Source organism: Podarcis muralis, chromosome 1 (genome assembly GCF_964188315.1).
Source record: "Podarcis muralis chromosome 1, rPodMur119.hap1.1, whole genome shotgun sequence".
Classification (NCBI taxonomy): domain Eukaryota; kingdom Metazoa; phylum Chordata; class Lepidosauria; order Squamata; family Lacertidae; genus Podarcis; species Podarcis muralis.
The window spans coordinates 74,414,999-74,431,405 of record NC_135655.1 but is presented as its reverse complement, the minus strand read 5'-3'; the positions used below and the strand labels follow the sequence as shown (position 1 = coordinate 74,431,405).

Below are 16,407 nucleotides of genomic sequence, written 5' to 3'. Positions count from 1 at the left end.
TCTTTTCAGACTGGGATTTCTATCCAGAGTAATTCTGTAAAATGCGTTTCCTATAAGAATCCCTTTATTCTCTGAAGTACGCCACTTTCAGTTTGACCTTTCTATATATTTTAATTGATCCATGATAGAGTATTTTGACTGATTTTCACTGCTCACCAGATTCTTTGTACTCCATTTGCGGATAAGACTATCGGAGCTACATTGGTTGTGTCATAGGGCAGCTTGCCTCTGAATTGAATACCACTTGCTGGGAATCGCAAGTGGGGAGAATATTGTTGCACGCAGACGCAGGTCCTCCTTATGAACCTCTATAGGCATCTAGTTGGTCATTGTGAGAACAAGATGCTGAACTAGATGGACCTTTGGCCTTCTTATGTCCTTATGTAACTTTGAGATTCGTTTCATTTCAGTATGTTTTCTTACAATAGCTGGCCAGACACAGACAGGAAGCCTACAATGGGGACATGGTGGCAACAGTCCTCTCCTGGGGTTATTAATCAGTGATTGGTATTGAGAAATAGGCTGCCTCCAGATCTGAAGATAGCATGTAGCTAACAAGCTGCAGGAGGCAGTGGAAGGCAGGAGTGCCTGGCGTGCTCTGGTCCATGGGGTCACGAAGAGTCGGACACAGCTAAACGACTAAGCAACAACAACATGACTATTAGTAATCTTATATTCCGTGAATTTGTCTAATCTCCATTTAAAGCTAAATTGGTAGCCATTCTCATATTTTCTGATAACAGATTCCGTTGCTTAACTATGCACTACATTGCCTTTTGATTTTAAGTGTGCAATGACCAGCATCTCTTGGAAGAAACTGTTGTCCAATGCCTAACAATATTTCCTCCAGGAATCATCATCTCAGCTGCACACTGAGATTCTAAAAGCTCTGACTGGGTAGCCTGTGCATAGAATAAGGAGCATCTCAAAAGATAAAAGAAAAAATGCTGCTTTGGAAGCTCTCTCAGTATGCCCTTGTTGCATGGCGTACTCATCTGCTTCTAAATAGATAACAATACTTTGCATTTATATAGCATATTTAAAGAGTTCAAAGCACGTCACGTACATCAGTAACCCTTGCAACAGCTCTGTAAGGCAGGCCTCAAAGAGTAAGTTCTATCGTACCAAGGGAAGGCCATGTCTCTAGTTACCACTTAACTGGGGGTGGGAGGATAGTCAGGAAATATCTTCAGTTCCAATATGACTTCCTGAGATACTGTATTTCCTCTCAGCTGATAGCCTTGGGCCTGTGATTTGTTCCATTTAATAGGCAGGCTGAGTTTCATTGTAGTCTGTCTCCTTTAAAAAGAGCTTATAATAAATGCCAAGAGGTTCATTTTTTATATATCAATTACCTTTCCCATGGGGTTTGTGGATGGCTTCCATGAAGGATTTGTAGAATTATGTAGCCAAGATAGTACTACCAAGAGAGAGAGAAAGAAAGAAAGAAAGAAAGATGTGTAGACATATTTATGCTATAGAGACCTTGGACAAGCCACTGTCTCTCTGTTTAAATCAGCCCAATTCTAACCACATAAAGTTATTGCCTGAGGATACCAGTAACCCCATCTATGCCAACCTTAGTGCCTTTAAGGAAAGGCAGGATGAAATATTGAAAGATGCTGGTTGATATGAAGTATCCAGCTGTCTTCTAAGAAGTCACAGGATGGGATCGCGAGGGCAGCTTTAAAGAACCTTCAGATACGGAGAGGTAAGCAATACAGAACAGCAGCAATCCATCTCTCTTTTCTGCCACCTCCTCAAAATGCTGCGCTGTGCATCAGTAGGTGGGTATGCTTGTGCCTGCTGCCTCCATGAAGTATCTCTGTGTTGCCCCACCCCTCCTCTCTAGATAGAGGCTTTTAAACTACACTTCATTTTTATTTCCCATCCCAAAGGAAACTGATAATAAATAAACCAAAGGAGTAGAAGAAACGGAAAGCACTTACGGAAGTTTTGCAAGTAAAAATAGTTTCCCAAACAATAAAATGTCTTTACTAGGAGGTGAAACATTCAGTTTGAGGCTGTTGCCATTGCTTTTATCAGAGGTGGGGGAACTGGTGGTCCTCTTGCTTAGCAAGGATAGTGAACTTAAGGCTTGGAGGCCAAATGAGGTCCTCATTCTTGGATCCTCAGGACTCTCCCAAGCCATACCCACTCTCGCTAGGTGACAACCCTCACCAGCAGCCCTGTTTTGTACCCTCATGTGTTTTTTTGCCTCTCCTTGCCTGGGAGAGGGATGTCCGACTGTGTGTAGAAAGAGGTTTTTGTACAAAAGGTAAAATTAACTCGTTGCTACACCCACGTTTGCTTCTGGCCCTGTTCACCACTGGCATGATGTGTCCTCTAGAAGGCTGAAAGAGTTCCTTGCCCGTGCTCTAGACAGTGCCAAAATACAGCTCCCATCAGCCTTGGCAATGAACAAGGATTGACATTTTAGTCCAACATCTGGAGTTCCACATGATACCCATCCTTGTCTTATGTAGAGCAAGTCAATAACCTCAGGTTACTCCACTTCTCACCAAGTTCACCTATTTACTTTTAAGTTCATCATATGGCAAGTAGTAGACCTTTAAGCAATGACAGCATAACTATCCTCTACAGCAATTAAATGCATAGGGTCTGCTCTCTTCTGTATTTTGCAACGCTCCTTGGAATTGCTCTTTCCATACTGAGAATTGCTTGCCTACTTTCTTTTGTGTGCCTATCACATATGCTAATGTTCAGCAAATTTGTCAACAAGGTATTCAAAGAAAGAAAGAAAATAATAGAATCCATTTCACTGCACTGATTTGATATAGCATATATGGCAGCAAGCAGTACTCCTGCTGAGGCTGTCAAATGTTTATTTATTTCAGACAGGTACAAAAAGCCATGCATGGCACAGAAGAAATAGGTCATGTGACTGCATTCTGGTAGGGAGACCTGTGTTTTTTAAAGACAAGCATAGCCTCTGTGTAACAATTAAACATTTGTATCTTGCATATATTTAGCAAATGACCGGGTTGTATTCAATTACGTCAGGGTAGACCCACTGAAATCAATGAACTTGAAAGTTTGTCTAGTTCACAGATCTGACTTAAGTCAGATATAGCCTATCATTAGCAAAACTTTGAAGTTGCTTCTGTAGCACAGACATAAGCAACAATTCTGTTTGGGGCCTGTGGTGGCGCTATACGTGTGTGGCTTAATGAAATTTAGATTAAGAACCAAGAGTGTATTTGGAAAGGCAATTGATTTGCTTGCTCCATATGGGAATTAGGCACCGTAAATCAAATTACTCAGAGCAGAAAGCACCTCTGCCCACTCCCCTCCTTCAGTCTTCTCCAGTCAGTGTCTTTTGCTGCTAGCTCTCCCCATCTTAAGAAGCAACTAGGAACATTTTGCAGACCCTAGCACAGCAGCAGCAACCTCAGCTTTCAAGAAGCAATGCACTTCTCAAGGAAGGTGTAGTTTCAATAAACAAAATGTAAAACCAACTGCGATGTCAATCGTGTTCTTTTAAAAGGATATACCAATTCCTAGCAGATGGGCTATGTGGGATGTACAGCCATTGCATAGTGTGTTGCCAGTAGCAGCATTGAGGACCTGGAAAAGATTAGTTTGTTGCCTAAATAGAATTACATGAAACCCAACAATTATATTGAAAAACCTATTGGTAGAGCAGCTCTGGAAACTACAGGGCCATTCCATTAAGAGGGGGATGGGGATGTAATCACCCTTGAACTTTTTTCAAAGTAAAGATGCATAGGATTGTGCTGTAAACATAATGATCTGTGCCTTCTTTTCCATTCTGGATTAGCCTTGGTTTCTCAGCCAGTTTGGACATTGCTTGTACTGAATGGATCATCTGGTTCCTTGGAAAATACCACCCAAACCACTCAAATGATGACGCAAGATGGAATGTAGAGGAGACAAAATTTATTTATTCATTACAATTTTTCTATGACAAATTGAGTGGAGAGATCAGCTACAACTTGCATCTGCCCAACAGGAGAGCCACAAGAGCATCTTACACATTTAGAAAAAGCAAGCAAAAAACAAGGGGGGAGTGGCAAGCAGCTCTAAATGTATTCCAAACAAGCGGATTCCTCTACTGAACCTTCCAAAGGTCTGCAGAGAACGCTCTCCTCCTTTATAGACTATGCCACGTGCCTTTTAAAGGGGTGGTGGTGGTGGTTAGGCTGCTGTTAGCAGTTGCCTCCAAGAGACTGAAACATATACCATTACCAGCCAATCAGCCCACTCAGTGCTAATGAGCGAGAGATACTTTTTTATATATAATATACGGCATTCATGATAAAATCTCTTCAAGACAAAAGACTTGTGTTCAATCTTATCCTGATATGAATGGCCACCTAAAGAAAATTTAAGACACTTTCTATACAGCTTCTCTTAAGAAGAGCTTTGGGCACTTAAGTTTGAAATGAAAGTTCCTAGAATATTTGTACTTGATATTACTCAGTGAGAAGCTATTCAGTGACCTTGAATTACTAGTTCAGGGTTGAAGACTGTTAGGAGCTAAGCAAGGATTTTAAAGAAGTGTATTTCAATATACCCATCGTAACTCAGGACATGCTACAGCTCCCTTCCCCAACCTGGTAGTTTTAGATGTTTTAGACTGCAACTCCAACCAGCCCCAGTCAACATGGTGGGCACCAGGTTGGGGAAGGATGCTACAGTTTTAATGACATCTCCAATATACTTCTGTATCTTTCACACGCTTACAGACACACCATGGTTTTTGAATGGCAGCATCTTGTTAGCAATCTCAAGCAGGTGTAGCCTTCTCTAGATATCCTGATGCTTATCTGCATTCCAAAGTATTCAACCCAACCAGGAGGGGGGGGGGGGGGGTCATAGTCTAGGACATGCAGCCTATTCACAAATGTATGTTCAAATTCCTGCTGCCTTTTACTCCCCTGTGTTCACCAGCTTTTCTATTGTGTTGCTCTTCATGAACCAGATTTCATCTAGTTTAAAATAAAGCATCTTCAGCGAAGTGTGCTTGGCTCTGCATCAGAACAGCTCTTTGTTTAATCTAAAAGTTGTGTTCTGTGTTATCCGTGCTGTCTCACAACCTTAGGGCTGGGCTCCAAAATATCAATGGGACATTTCAGATTTATCGAAAAAGATACTGGAAGACTTCATTTACCAACTAAACAATGACGTTCCAGTTTGTTCAACTAACATCTACCTAGCTTACCTCCACCTTCCTGTCCCGAAGGGCTGCTCCATGCCTTCTGCTTGCCAGGCCAAAATAGACGCCAATGCAGAGGCAGCTCTTTTTATAAAACACTTTCCATGAAAGTCTAGGTAACCAGAATCAATCTGTGCAGAGACCAAGCTTCTCATAGCAGAGTACGTTTCGTAACAATGGTGGGGAACCTTTTTGGCTCGGCGTGCCAGATCTTCATCTCCCCACAACCCACAGGTCAACTCTTGACAGGTGGATGATCCTGGCCACCTGCCAAAGTTGGCCCATGGGGTTGGAGAGAGTGACCAAGCAGGATTCAAACCCCTGCCTGTCAGCTGTTGAGCAGGAAGATCAGTCGTGCTTTCTGCAAGGGCAGGTTGAACTTGCCCCACACCCAAGGTTCCCTGTTTTATCAAGAGATCTACAGGATTTTTCTGTACTGAGAAACAAGTGTCAGAGTAGCTGTGACTTGATTTAATAGTGGGGTGTGGGGAGAGGCCATATTTGACAAGTTGATGAATCTCCAAAGCAACCTTGAGCAGGAAAGATCTCACAAAAATCATGGTCACTTTCCTTACACCCGCAAAAGAAGCTGGGAACTATGTAAGGTGTGGGAAACCAAGAGAAAGAACTTGTAACAATGTATCGTGAAACTACAGTACCTGAATGGGGTTGCTCAGACCAAAATCAAAACTGTGGCCGTTTATAAAATATGAGATGGAGAACCCAATCATACCTTATAGAAATACCCATTTCCACAGTTATAACTTCCCAAGGACTCTCTACTCATTGGAGCCCATCTAACCCAAAGTGATGTGGACCTGCTACGTTTCTTTTAAAAATGCAAATCAGGACAATTTTCCTATATTCCCACATCCCCACAATGCAAGAAATATTACAGGGATCATTAGCCCAATGCAAATTCCATGGTAACTTCCCAACTACCTAGCACTTCCCCCATAAACAACTGTGAAAGATTCTGTTCTCTATGTTGCCTTTATATATATATCAATAAATTAAAAATGGGGAACAGCTAGACAAGTGAATCTAAAAGCATGTATAAAGGGTTCTTTTTTGGAGCGGATAAATAATAGAATTGTAGGATTGGAAGGAACACCAATGGGTTCATCTAGTCCAATCCCCTGCAACTGTGTTAATTTAAATATGGCATTTATAGTTCTTATGCTTAAAAAGGAATAGCATGTCAAGTAACCAGATGTTTGAAGAGCTCATACAATGCTGGGGCTCCTTAGGTATGTTTTTATTATAACTTTTCTATGGCCTGTATTATTCGAGGAAGGACAAGTGTTTGTTCAATGGTCACTAGTAACTTTTCAGATTTTTTTTTTTTTTAAAGATCTCTGCTCCTTCTTATTTAAATTTTAAAGTGTCATTTTTTTCCCTTTTAACTTTCCTGATTTTGTTCCTAACGCCTACAAGACACAGTAGAAAACTCCAGTGTGTTTGTGGGTGAATTTGGAGAGAGAGTGGGAGACGGTTGTCAGTTGCATTTACGCAATGCCAGAGCTTTTTGCAAAACCAACGGCATCATTATCTCGATCAAACACGGTGTAATAACCGCCGATGAAGACATCACCCAGGATCCAAAGAGGTCCAGCAGGTGGTGGGACATCCAAGCCTGAAAATCCACTCAAGCAAAGAGTTTCTCCTTGAACAGTAACCTACAGGGAGAGAAAAGAAGGTGTGGGTTTTTAAAAAACAAGAGAGTGAACGAGCGAGAGCATATTAGTCTTCTCTATAGTTGCACCTTGTTTGCTTTCTTTTGCAGTTTAGTGTTCAGGAGCACCTAAAGAGCCACCAGTTGTTGAAGAAGATCATGTATACAATCCCTCTTCTATCTATCTATCTATCTATCTATCTATATATATATATATATATATATATATATATATATATGCAGGTTTTGGTGTCCTCGGGTGTCTTCCCGTGTAAAAGTTGGGGTGTCTAGGCGACGTTTCGACGAGGTCTCACTCGTCATCTTCAGGCTGGTGCTTTCGGCTTCTTGTTACTGGAACAGAGCAGGATCTCAGTGTTTGAGTTCCTATAAATACTGTTGAGGGGTGTGGTGTATAGCCTCCAATGTTCTGGGCCGAGAGGAAGTTCCCAGGCTAGTGTGCCTTTTCTTCTTTTGTTCCTTAGTTGCTTGAGGGATATCTTGAGTGATTTCTTGAGTGATATCCTGAGTACCACTTAGGTGGGTCATTAGGTGTGGATTAGTTGCTAAAGCCTTTGTGTCTTGACCTCTTGAACTTTGTGAAGAGTTTTTCTGAGAAGATGGCTGTAGTTGTGCTCTGGAGTTGCTGTAGTTGTGCTCTGGCTGTAGTTGTAGCACAACTACAGCCATCTTCTCAGAAAAACTCTTCACAAAGTTCAAGAGGTCAAGACACAAAGGCTTTAGCAACTAATCCACACCTAATGACCCACCTAAGTGGTACTCAGGATATCACTCAAGAAATCACTCAAGATATCCCTCAAGCAACTAAGGAACAAAAGAAGAAAAGGCACACTAGCCTGGGAACTTCCTCTCGGCCCAGAACATTGGAGGCTATACACCACACCCCTCAACAGTATTTATAGGAACTCAAACACTGAGATCCTGCTCTGTTCCAGTAACAAGAAGCCGAAAGCACCAGCCTGAAGATGACGAGTGAGACCTCGTCGAAACGTCGCCTAGACACCCCAACTTTTACACGGGAAGACACCCGAGGACACCAAAACCTGCATACCTATACCCGTGAAAATCTACGAAAGCATATATATATATATATATATATATATATATATATATATATAAGCCCAAACATATCCTTGTAGAAAAGCCGTGGTCAAACAATGTTTTATAGATGTGCATTGACCACTTAAGCAGCATTTATTGTCCCCCACAATATTTATTAGTTTTCAGTCCTCTTCCTGCTCCTCCCCAAAAAGAATTTGATCACTAATCCTTCACTTAAGTAATTGGTATGCAATGAGAGAACTCAGTCTTAAGGTTTAACTAACTACCATGTAAAAAGACACAAAGGCAGAGTCCATTGTGCTTTTAAGAGTCCTAGCTATTTCCCTGAAGTGCACAGGATCCAGTGCAGATATAAGAAATCTATTACTAGATGCTGGATGAACATCAATAAAAGCATCCAGGGGACCCAAAACTGCTGCGTCTAGGATAGGTTGGTGATCATTCTTAGGATGATCTCATAAATAGTTTTGAACTTACCTTCAAGGCATATTGATCTGGAGTGAGGGCATAGGATTTCCCTCCCAGGACCAAGTTCACAGTGGGAAGGGAAGACAGCTTATCACACGGAAGCATGTACTGAAAAATAAAAATAAATTGGAAGTATAAGAACCTTGTTGTAGAGCTATGAATTTTGACTCCTGAAGGTGTGTAGACAAGAACTAGCTAGTGACTCCTACACTCCACTTCTCCCTAAAAGGGACTTGTTTAGGCTATTCTTCCTGGAACAGGGGCACCCCTTGGATTTTTCCTGCTGGCAACAAACATCTTGTCCCCAGCTGCAGTACAGGGGCAGCACTGAGCCATTATTAGGATTACAGTGAACGTTAAGTTCTCTATAAAAATCCCAAACATTACTACTACAACTACTACTACTACCTCTTACACTTCAATTAGTGCCACATTCTGATGCCTTTCCCACAAAAAAGCCGTATATCTGGGCAGTTAAACAGATGGAAGATCCATATCTTGAGTAGACCTACCTTGCTGCACCTTTTAAGAACTACACAGACAGGAAATTTATCATTATTCAGCAATTCTCAAAGTGCTGAAGCGGCAGCTGAAGCTGAACATAGCAGAATTTCTCCTCCTATGCTATTGGCTGAGGGAGTTCTCTTAGACCCAGCTTACACAGCATGCAGGCTACAAATAAGCTCTTTGAGTGTAAGGGGTTCAGCCCTCACTTGAGCCACATTTTAAGCATTCTTCTCTCAGCCACTGGTCTGTTTGCATGTAATGACAGGATGTCAATGGCGCACCTGCAGAGGCTGCATGCTAACATTACACACAAGCGCCAATGCGAAGCACAACATGTGGGATGTTGACACTGTAAGAAGTCCTGCATGCTGTATAAGCCAGACTGGAGTATGGACCTGAAAATCCTCTGAGGTGGAAGGGAGGGTGTATAGAACTTATGGCCAATTCTTCCTAAGCAGGTTTGGTTGTGGGGGGAAAGCTGCAGTACTGTAACATAAAGGTCACGCAACATATGAACCGCTTTGAACTAGTAACCAAGCTGCTTTTGAGGTAGCAATCCAAGCTATTGGCTGCATCTGAACCCAATTGAGACCAAAACCAATATATAAAAAGCAGTGCTAGAGAACCTGTGACCCTTCAGATGCTGGACTCCCAAATCTCATCAGCCCCAGCCAGTGAGGTTAATGTGTGGAGTTGAGTAGAGCCGGAGCCTAACAACATCTGCAGGGTCCCAGGCTAGCCAGCCCTGATAGAAGCAGTAGTCAGGCTGCACATATGGATGTCCCAACATTAGATCCACCACCTCACCCCATTCCCACATTACCTGTCCTTTAATGATTGGCTTAGCTCCAATGGCTTTCTGCAGTTGCTTAATTTCATCTGTTGGGCCTGTGATGAGGGAGGTCCCTGTGTCTACAATAGCTTCACAGCCATCTTTGCACACAGTCAGGCCATTGCCAACGTCAATCCTGGAAGAAGACAACAATTCCCAGATGTTTTTTGGTTTTTTTAAAGAATTCAATTCTACCCACCTTTGTGCAGTTGGGTGTAGCAATATCCTCAGCATTGGGGACTGAAATTCTTCTGTGCTACATGGCACAGCATGGAAGATTTTAGGAGAGTGGGGTTTTCTCCCTCCCCCCCCCCCCGGAGTCCTCGCTTACTGCAAGCCCTACATGGTGTTACACAGCTCCCATTGGGGATATAGAACAATGCTTTATTGCAGGCAATCTATATGCTAATAAACTATGGACCCCCTTGTGCACCTGTGAAACAAACGAGAGAAGCAACTCACTTGTCCATGTGGACCTGCCAGTAAGCTTTGCGAGTGACGTTCACCCAGGCGAAGTCCCCAGTATAATATTGTGGGTCCACCCCACCGAAAAGCAATTCACCTCCAGTGGCTCCTTTCGGATCCCTAGAAGAGGCAGCACACAAGTGGAGAAGGAAAATGTTAGTACAAAAACAGAGGGAGATCCATAGCTTCAGAGCAATACACTCAATGAACTGTGGAAATGTAAAGTGGAAAAAACACGTAAGGACAAGGATACAGAAGTGATGCAGGGCAGGAAAAAGTCCCCCAGAATCCAAGGGAAGCAATGCCATCCTTTGTGTACTTGGCATATTTCTTTTAGTCTGGCTATCCTAAGCAGAAAGCCCAAACCGAACTCAAGAGATATCTCCCCAAGTAACACGTGCACCAGATTGGGTGGCAATCCTTTATCATGCACACCATGGTGGTCTATTTAAAGAGCTCAAGACTGGTCTGTGTATGGTTTCCCATAGGGCTGCACTGCAAGCCTTCAGACCATTCTGAGCCTGCACCTGTGCCGTGCTCATTTGCTGGTTCCCTGAGCCCTTTCACAGTTGTGGGCATACTCTGCTGGGGAAACCCTTGGCCCATACCCAGTAACAATGGGGCATTTCTTATATGATGCTGCAGGACTCTTTATTCATGATCAGGTGATTTGCACCATATAGTAATCAATGTTATGCACTGATTTTTTTGTGCATATATTGTATTGTGTTGTGGTTTTTTTAAAAAAAGAATAAAGAATTGGGTGTGAGTCACAAGACAGAAATGAGTCAAAGGACATCAGGACATTTCTAAATGACAAACAGGAACTTCTTCCCCTGTCCATCACACCCTGATATTCCCTCTTCTCCTAATGGATGCCACACATAATCTCTCCATCTTCTTAAAAGGGCTTTATCTTTACGCAGCAAATGTAGGCACCACCACCACACATATGAAATAATTGAGACGTTTCCTTTGGGGATGGAAAGGCCTTTCCCTTTGGTCCTTGGCACACAAGTTAAAGCAAGGTGACATTCTCACCTGTTTAGATAAAAGGAAAACAGGTTCTTCTCCATTAGCGCCTGTTGCATTGCATTGTCAAAGAAAGGCAACACTTTATCCACAGAGATCTTAGGGTATGCCAGGCCAAGGATGCCATCAAACTTTGCAGCAATGAAAGTGATGCCAGGCTGCTTGACAGCTTCACCAAACAACTGATTCTGGACAATCAGGTCACCAATCTGGGAGAAAGAGAAAGGAAGGTTGGTAGAACCCAAAACATACACATTTACACCATTATTGGAACAAATATGGTATCATTCTTCTGGTAGTAAGATAAAAACATGCTTGCTCAAGTGGTGCCAGGATCTCTCCCTTCTCAATACATGCCATATAAAGGCACATGGAACAAACAGAGCAATCTTGAAAAACATAAAAGCTGATAAGGAGCATGCAGTTGCCTTCTTAGAAGCCATGCAACTTCCATTATCTCGCTATTGTATTCATTTTGTAATTTTTAAGCGATTAAACTGCTTTTCTAAAGCTCAAGGCTGTGAGCAACAACAAACACAGAATACAGGAACTAGACACAGAAGCAAATGCCTGCTGAAAAGAGGAAGTTTTATCACCTCTCTGAAATCGCAGAGATGTTAAGCTCTGAACTTCCCCCAGGCAACAATTTTGAAACCTTGGGAGTCAATGTGGCAACAGCTCTGCTTTTTTCTGCTCCTGCCCTTCCTTGCCGCAGAGCCACAAAAGTGAGCAATGCCAGGTGGATCTGACCAAAGGCGGCACAGGGTGTGGGAAGGAGAAAGAAATACCATCCAGGGCTTCACATGAATTCATCTAGGCTGTTTCTTCGCCACTCAATTTATGACCAGATATGATGAAACTGTGAGACTTGGCAAAGATTTTGTTTGGTATGTCAGAATTGTTCTTTCTAATCTCTTGCTTGTCTTCCTCACTGTTAACATTCAGGAGGAATTTTAAAAACATCCCTGCTCACCCAGGCATTTGATGGTTGAAAGATACTGTTCCTAGCAACCCTGAAATTATTAGATGTGAGAACATGTGGCTATTTTAATATGGTTTTAGATGCTCTCGAAGTTTTTCCTTGCTTTATTTTTTAATTGTGCTGTTATATTGCTTTATGGTTTGCCACCCTAATTGCCTTTGGGGGGAAGGGCAGGACAAAAACTTAGTATATGATTATGATTATTCTGATTTTTTCTGCTCTGTTAGCAAACGCTCCTAAGAATAAAAAGGGACAAGACAACTTTGCCCTGTAAAAGTTGCTTCATCAGCCAGTGATTACATAGTTAAGTCTCCCTTGCTCCCCTTTCCTTGTGAGACACAATGGCTGAAGCTTCTTCAGAAACTAAGTTTCAGTGCTTGGTGCTAAATGCTGCTTAAAATAATTGTATCACCCTAGTCTAGCAACTTCCATCAACTTAACCTGGACAAGTACAGGCTCCCTTAAGGCCACAGCAGCTGTAGTTTACTTTAGGAGGATTACGAACAAACCAAGGCAATTCTTTCCATACACATGTGGCTTTAAAACTGGCCACTAAAGATGGCAGGCTCATAGAAAGGACTGGCAAAGAGAGTTTCTGGGGCCTTTCATGGCACACCACGAGAAAAGCTGTTTTAATGTGCAGCTACAGGACAATAAATTTGAAACTAACTTCTCCTACCTTGTCTTTAAAAAAAAATAAAAATTGCCACAATGCTGTCATTTACTTTCTGAAGCAGCAAAACAAACCCACAGTGCTCTACATGAAAGCTGATCACTGGCTAGGCAATCTATGTTTTGCGAAAAGCACATCCCATATGCCTCACAAACTTTTGGTACTATCCCCAGGAGTTCCTATCACACTATGATATTTTAGTACTCTCATATGGTGGTAGTGGTGGTAGGCTGTTGTTGTTTTGCTAAAGACTCAAAGCTTTAACAGCTTGGAGAAGTGAATTATTGGTGATGTACTAACCGTTACATGATCTTGGCTGAGAAATCCTGACAGGCTCCCAGTACCATAATGGATGGCAAAGTCTGTACCATTTTTCACATACGAGCTGGACTTGGAAGAATCGTATTTGTGATGCAGCACTGCAGGAGGGAAATAACACGACACACACATATACATAAATCCGCATAAATCCACACACAGTCTACCAACTTGGAACACTTGACAAATATTTGAGGAGACACCAACCCCGTGTTCCAGATCAAACAGAAACTATAAGCCAATCCATAACTCCTTTCTCACAGCTTTTTAATTAGTGTTAGGAACCAGTTTTGCAGCATTTAATTAATTGGAGGGAAAACAACATTTCCCCCCCATTACCTTCAGTTTTCTTGATTCCTGTATGTAAATACATTCAAGAAACAAGCAAAAGGCAATTGTACTTTGATGCAGACCTGACTTAAGAGATGCACTTGATGACCTCATGCTAGAACCCCCAAAATGGATGTAGTATTTATTCTGGAAGAAAAAAAACCAGGACAGACACGGACAGTACCCACCCTGTAGTGTCACTTATCAGCCAACAACCCATAATATGGACAATTATAGGTTTCATTTCAAAACAACAAATTTCTAGGCCAGCCAAATTGTTCTGAAGGGCTAGAGTGAAATACTGAATAATAGCAAATAGCAAGCTTACTGCTAACCCTGATTATGTGCAAGCTTAGGGACTGATGGACTGGACTCATTTTATAAACGGAGGCCATGGTTACTTAATAATCACAGCTATATCGCCTTCTGAACATCTTAAGTGGAGAAGCAATGAAGACATCTAGACGGCATATGAACCTAGTCTTCCTCTATAAATTGAACTTTTTATGCCATGCCCACAATGGTATCAGGGATGTTTAGGAAAGCAACTACAGTTAAATTGTAGCCCACCGGGGCTTCTGGAGAAAGGTGGTCTTTACCAAACCTTAGCTAGATCTGGCATGGTTGTAGCACAACTAACTGCCTGTTTCAAGTCCCATCTGCTGGGAAGAATCATTTTTCATTCCTCTTGAACTAAAGGGACTTGCAGAATAGGGTAGAACGACTGCCAGCATGCATCTCTTTACCTGAAAGCATTAGCACAGAGTGCTTTCTAAAGCTCTTCGAACACATGGAGAATTAAGTGGAGAGATCCAATTTGGCTGCTAAATTGGATTTGAAAAGTATATTTTTGGATTCAAGTATACCTGGCAGGTTTATTTCTTGAAGATTCCCAAGACATGAAAAACCCGGGTACACGTGCTGAGCTCACACACTTTTCAAGAGGGTTGAAAGAAATTTGAGGGGCTTCATTTCCTATGAGGCACCTTTTTTTTTTTTGTCCTATGCATTTCTAGTCAAACAGGCTTTACAGAATAAAAGCTTGCAAAACCAGCTGGGTGTGCATAACAAGAGTAGAACACCCTCTTTCAAACCACCTTTAATAAAGTCATTATCCATTTTCCACCTAAAGCAAGGGTGGCTAACAAGCAGCCCTGCAACTACTGCTGGAATAAAACGCCCACCAGCCCTCCCAAGCATGGCCAGTGCTCAGGGATGTTTTAAAACTCCCTTCAGTTTCAGCCAGCAGAGTTGCTGCGCACAGGTAAGTTCAGAAGACGCGGTCACCGTGATCTCTACCAATGTGCACAAGGGTCTCATCAGAAGCAGAAACAGCTGCATTTAATTCAGTAGTCTGGGGAGACTCTTTAAATTAGTTAAGAGATGGAGTATATTTTATTATCACTTTAGGCGCTCAGAGGTAAAAAAGGTGGAATGGTTAGCAGACCTGTGTTGCCACCAACTCTGTTTAAGTCAGCCTTTCTCAACCTGTGGGTCCCCCAGATGTTGTTGGACTACAACTCCCATCATCCCTGAGCTCTGGCCTTGCTAGCTAGGGGTGATGGGAGTTGTAGTTCAACAATATCTGGGGATCCACAGGTTGAGAACTGCTGGTTTAAGTGCTCTGACAGATCCTCTGGGAAAGAGGGGGAAACACTGTTGACAGCATAAGTTCTAAATCAGTGCTGGCTCTCCAGATGCTGCTGGACTACAAGTCCCATCGTCCCTGACCACCGGGTCCAAGTTGGCTAGGGCCAATGGGAGCCGGAGCCCAGGAGCAGGTTTTCCACTCCTGCTCTAAATGGCAAAATGTTATTCAGAACTAAAGGTTATATTTAAATTTCAAATTGCTTCATATTCCTTGTGCAAGGTTATATGCCTCAATAATATAAGAACAGTGACAGATAGATCTGGCTGACCAGTTTCCAACGTGCTGAGGAGCATGCATCCTGCCAGGAGAGAGAAGCACACTTCTTTGCCTCTCAAGCAATGGTCAGTTGAATCAAAGTATTCTTAAAAAGCAGCAAGGAGTGGGGAGTCAAGTTGGAAGCAATATTAAAAAATAGTGGACAGGAAGTACCAGGCTTCTCAGAATGAAGCACAGGACACAATCAATGATATGGCAAATAAAAGTTAGTCATTTTCATGCAAAGTAAGAGCTTGGCATAGGCTTTATCACATAAATACACTACAGAGGATTAATGGATGGTGCTACTTAAGTCAGTCAACTGAAGAGATACTTACAGCAAGCAATGTCCAACAAGTGGCACTTGACAGAAGGCACCCAGAGGTTGGAAGAGCCAGTGTCGAAGACCACAGTAAACTTCTGTGGGGGTGTCCCAATGCCAATCTCTCCATAATACTGAGCCTGCAAAATGAAAGTTGAGATGAGAGGACAAAAGGTAAGAAGCTGATCATTCCAGGCTAGCACCAGGTTTGCAAAGAAATAAAATAAGCATCACTTTCATGGTACTGGATTGCCAAATACAACGCTCATTACCACACAGTACGGAGGATTACTACTAAGGGATCATTCTTACCACAGTGTTATTTATAGGACTGAGAGAAGTCAGTGGCTACCGCAAAAGAAGCTGCCAAACTTACGTAACTACCCCACACCCATATCAAACCTCATATAGAGAGAGGGAGCAAGAGTGTGCACCAGGGAGGAATAATGATCAGAGTGTCAGACCAGGAGTAAGCAGACCCAGGTACAAATTCCCACTAAGATATGAAGCTTCCTTGGGTGTCTGTGAGCGAGTCATTCTCTCTCAGCCTGAACTACCTTACAGGTTTTCTTGTGAGGAAAAAAATGGGGCAGGAGGGATGGAGGCAATGAAGGTTG

The 16,407-nt window shown here is 42.4% G+C and overlaps 1 protein-coding gene across 1 annotated transcript in view; it reads right to left on the bottom strand.

Annotated features, from left to right (window-relative positions):
* Nucleotides 1–3,906: 3,906 nt before the first annotated feature.
* CTSD (cathepsin D) overlaps nt 3,907–16,407 on the bottom strand; it is a 29,375-nt gene continuing 16,874 nt past the window's right edge. The window contains exons 3-9 of the mRNA XM_028734393.2: nt 15,807–15,930; nt 13,215–13,333; nt 11,269–11,468; nt 10,225–10,347; nt 9,754–9,898; nt 8,433–8,531; nt 3,907–6,879 (exon numbers count right to left, since the gene is read on the bottom strand). Coding sequence (XP_028590226.2) covers nt 6,709–6,879; nt 8,433–8,531; nt 9,754–9,898; nt 10,225–10,347; nt 11,269–11,468; nt 13,215–13,333; nt 15,807–15,930 — 981 coding nt within the window. The 3' untranslated portion in view covers nt 3,907–6,708. The remainder of the gene's footprint in view (nt 6,880–8,432; nt 8,532–9,753; nt 9,899–10,224; nt 10,348–11,268; nt 11,469–13,214; nt 13,334–15,806; nt 15,931–16,407) is intronic.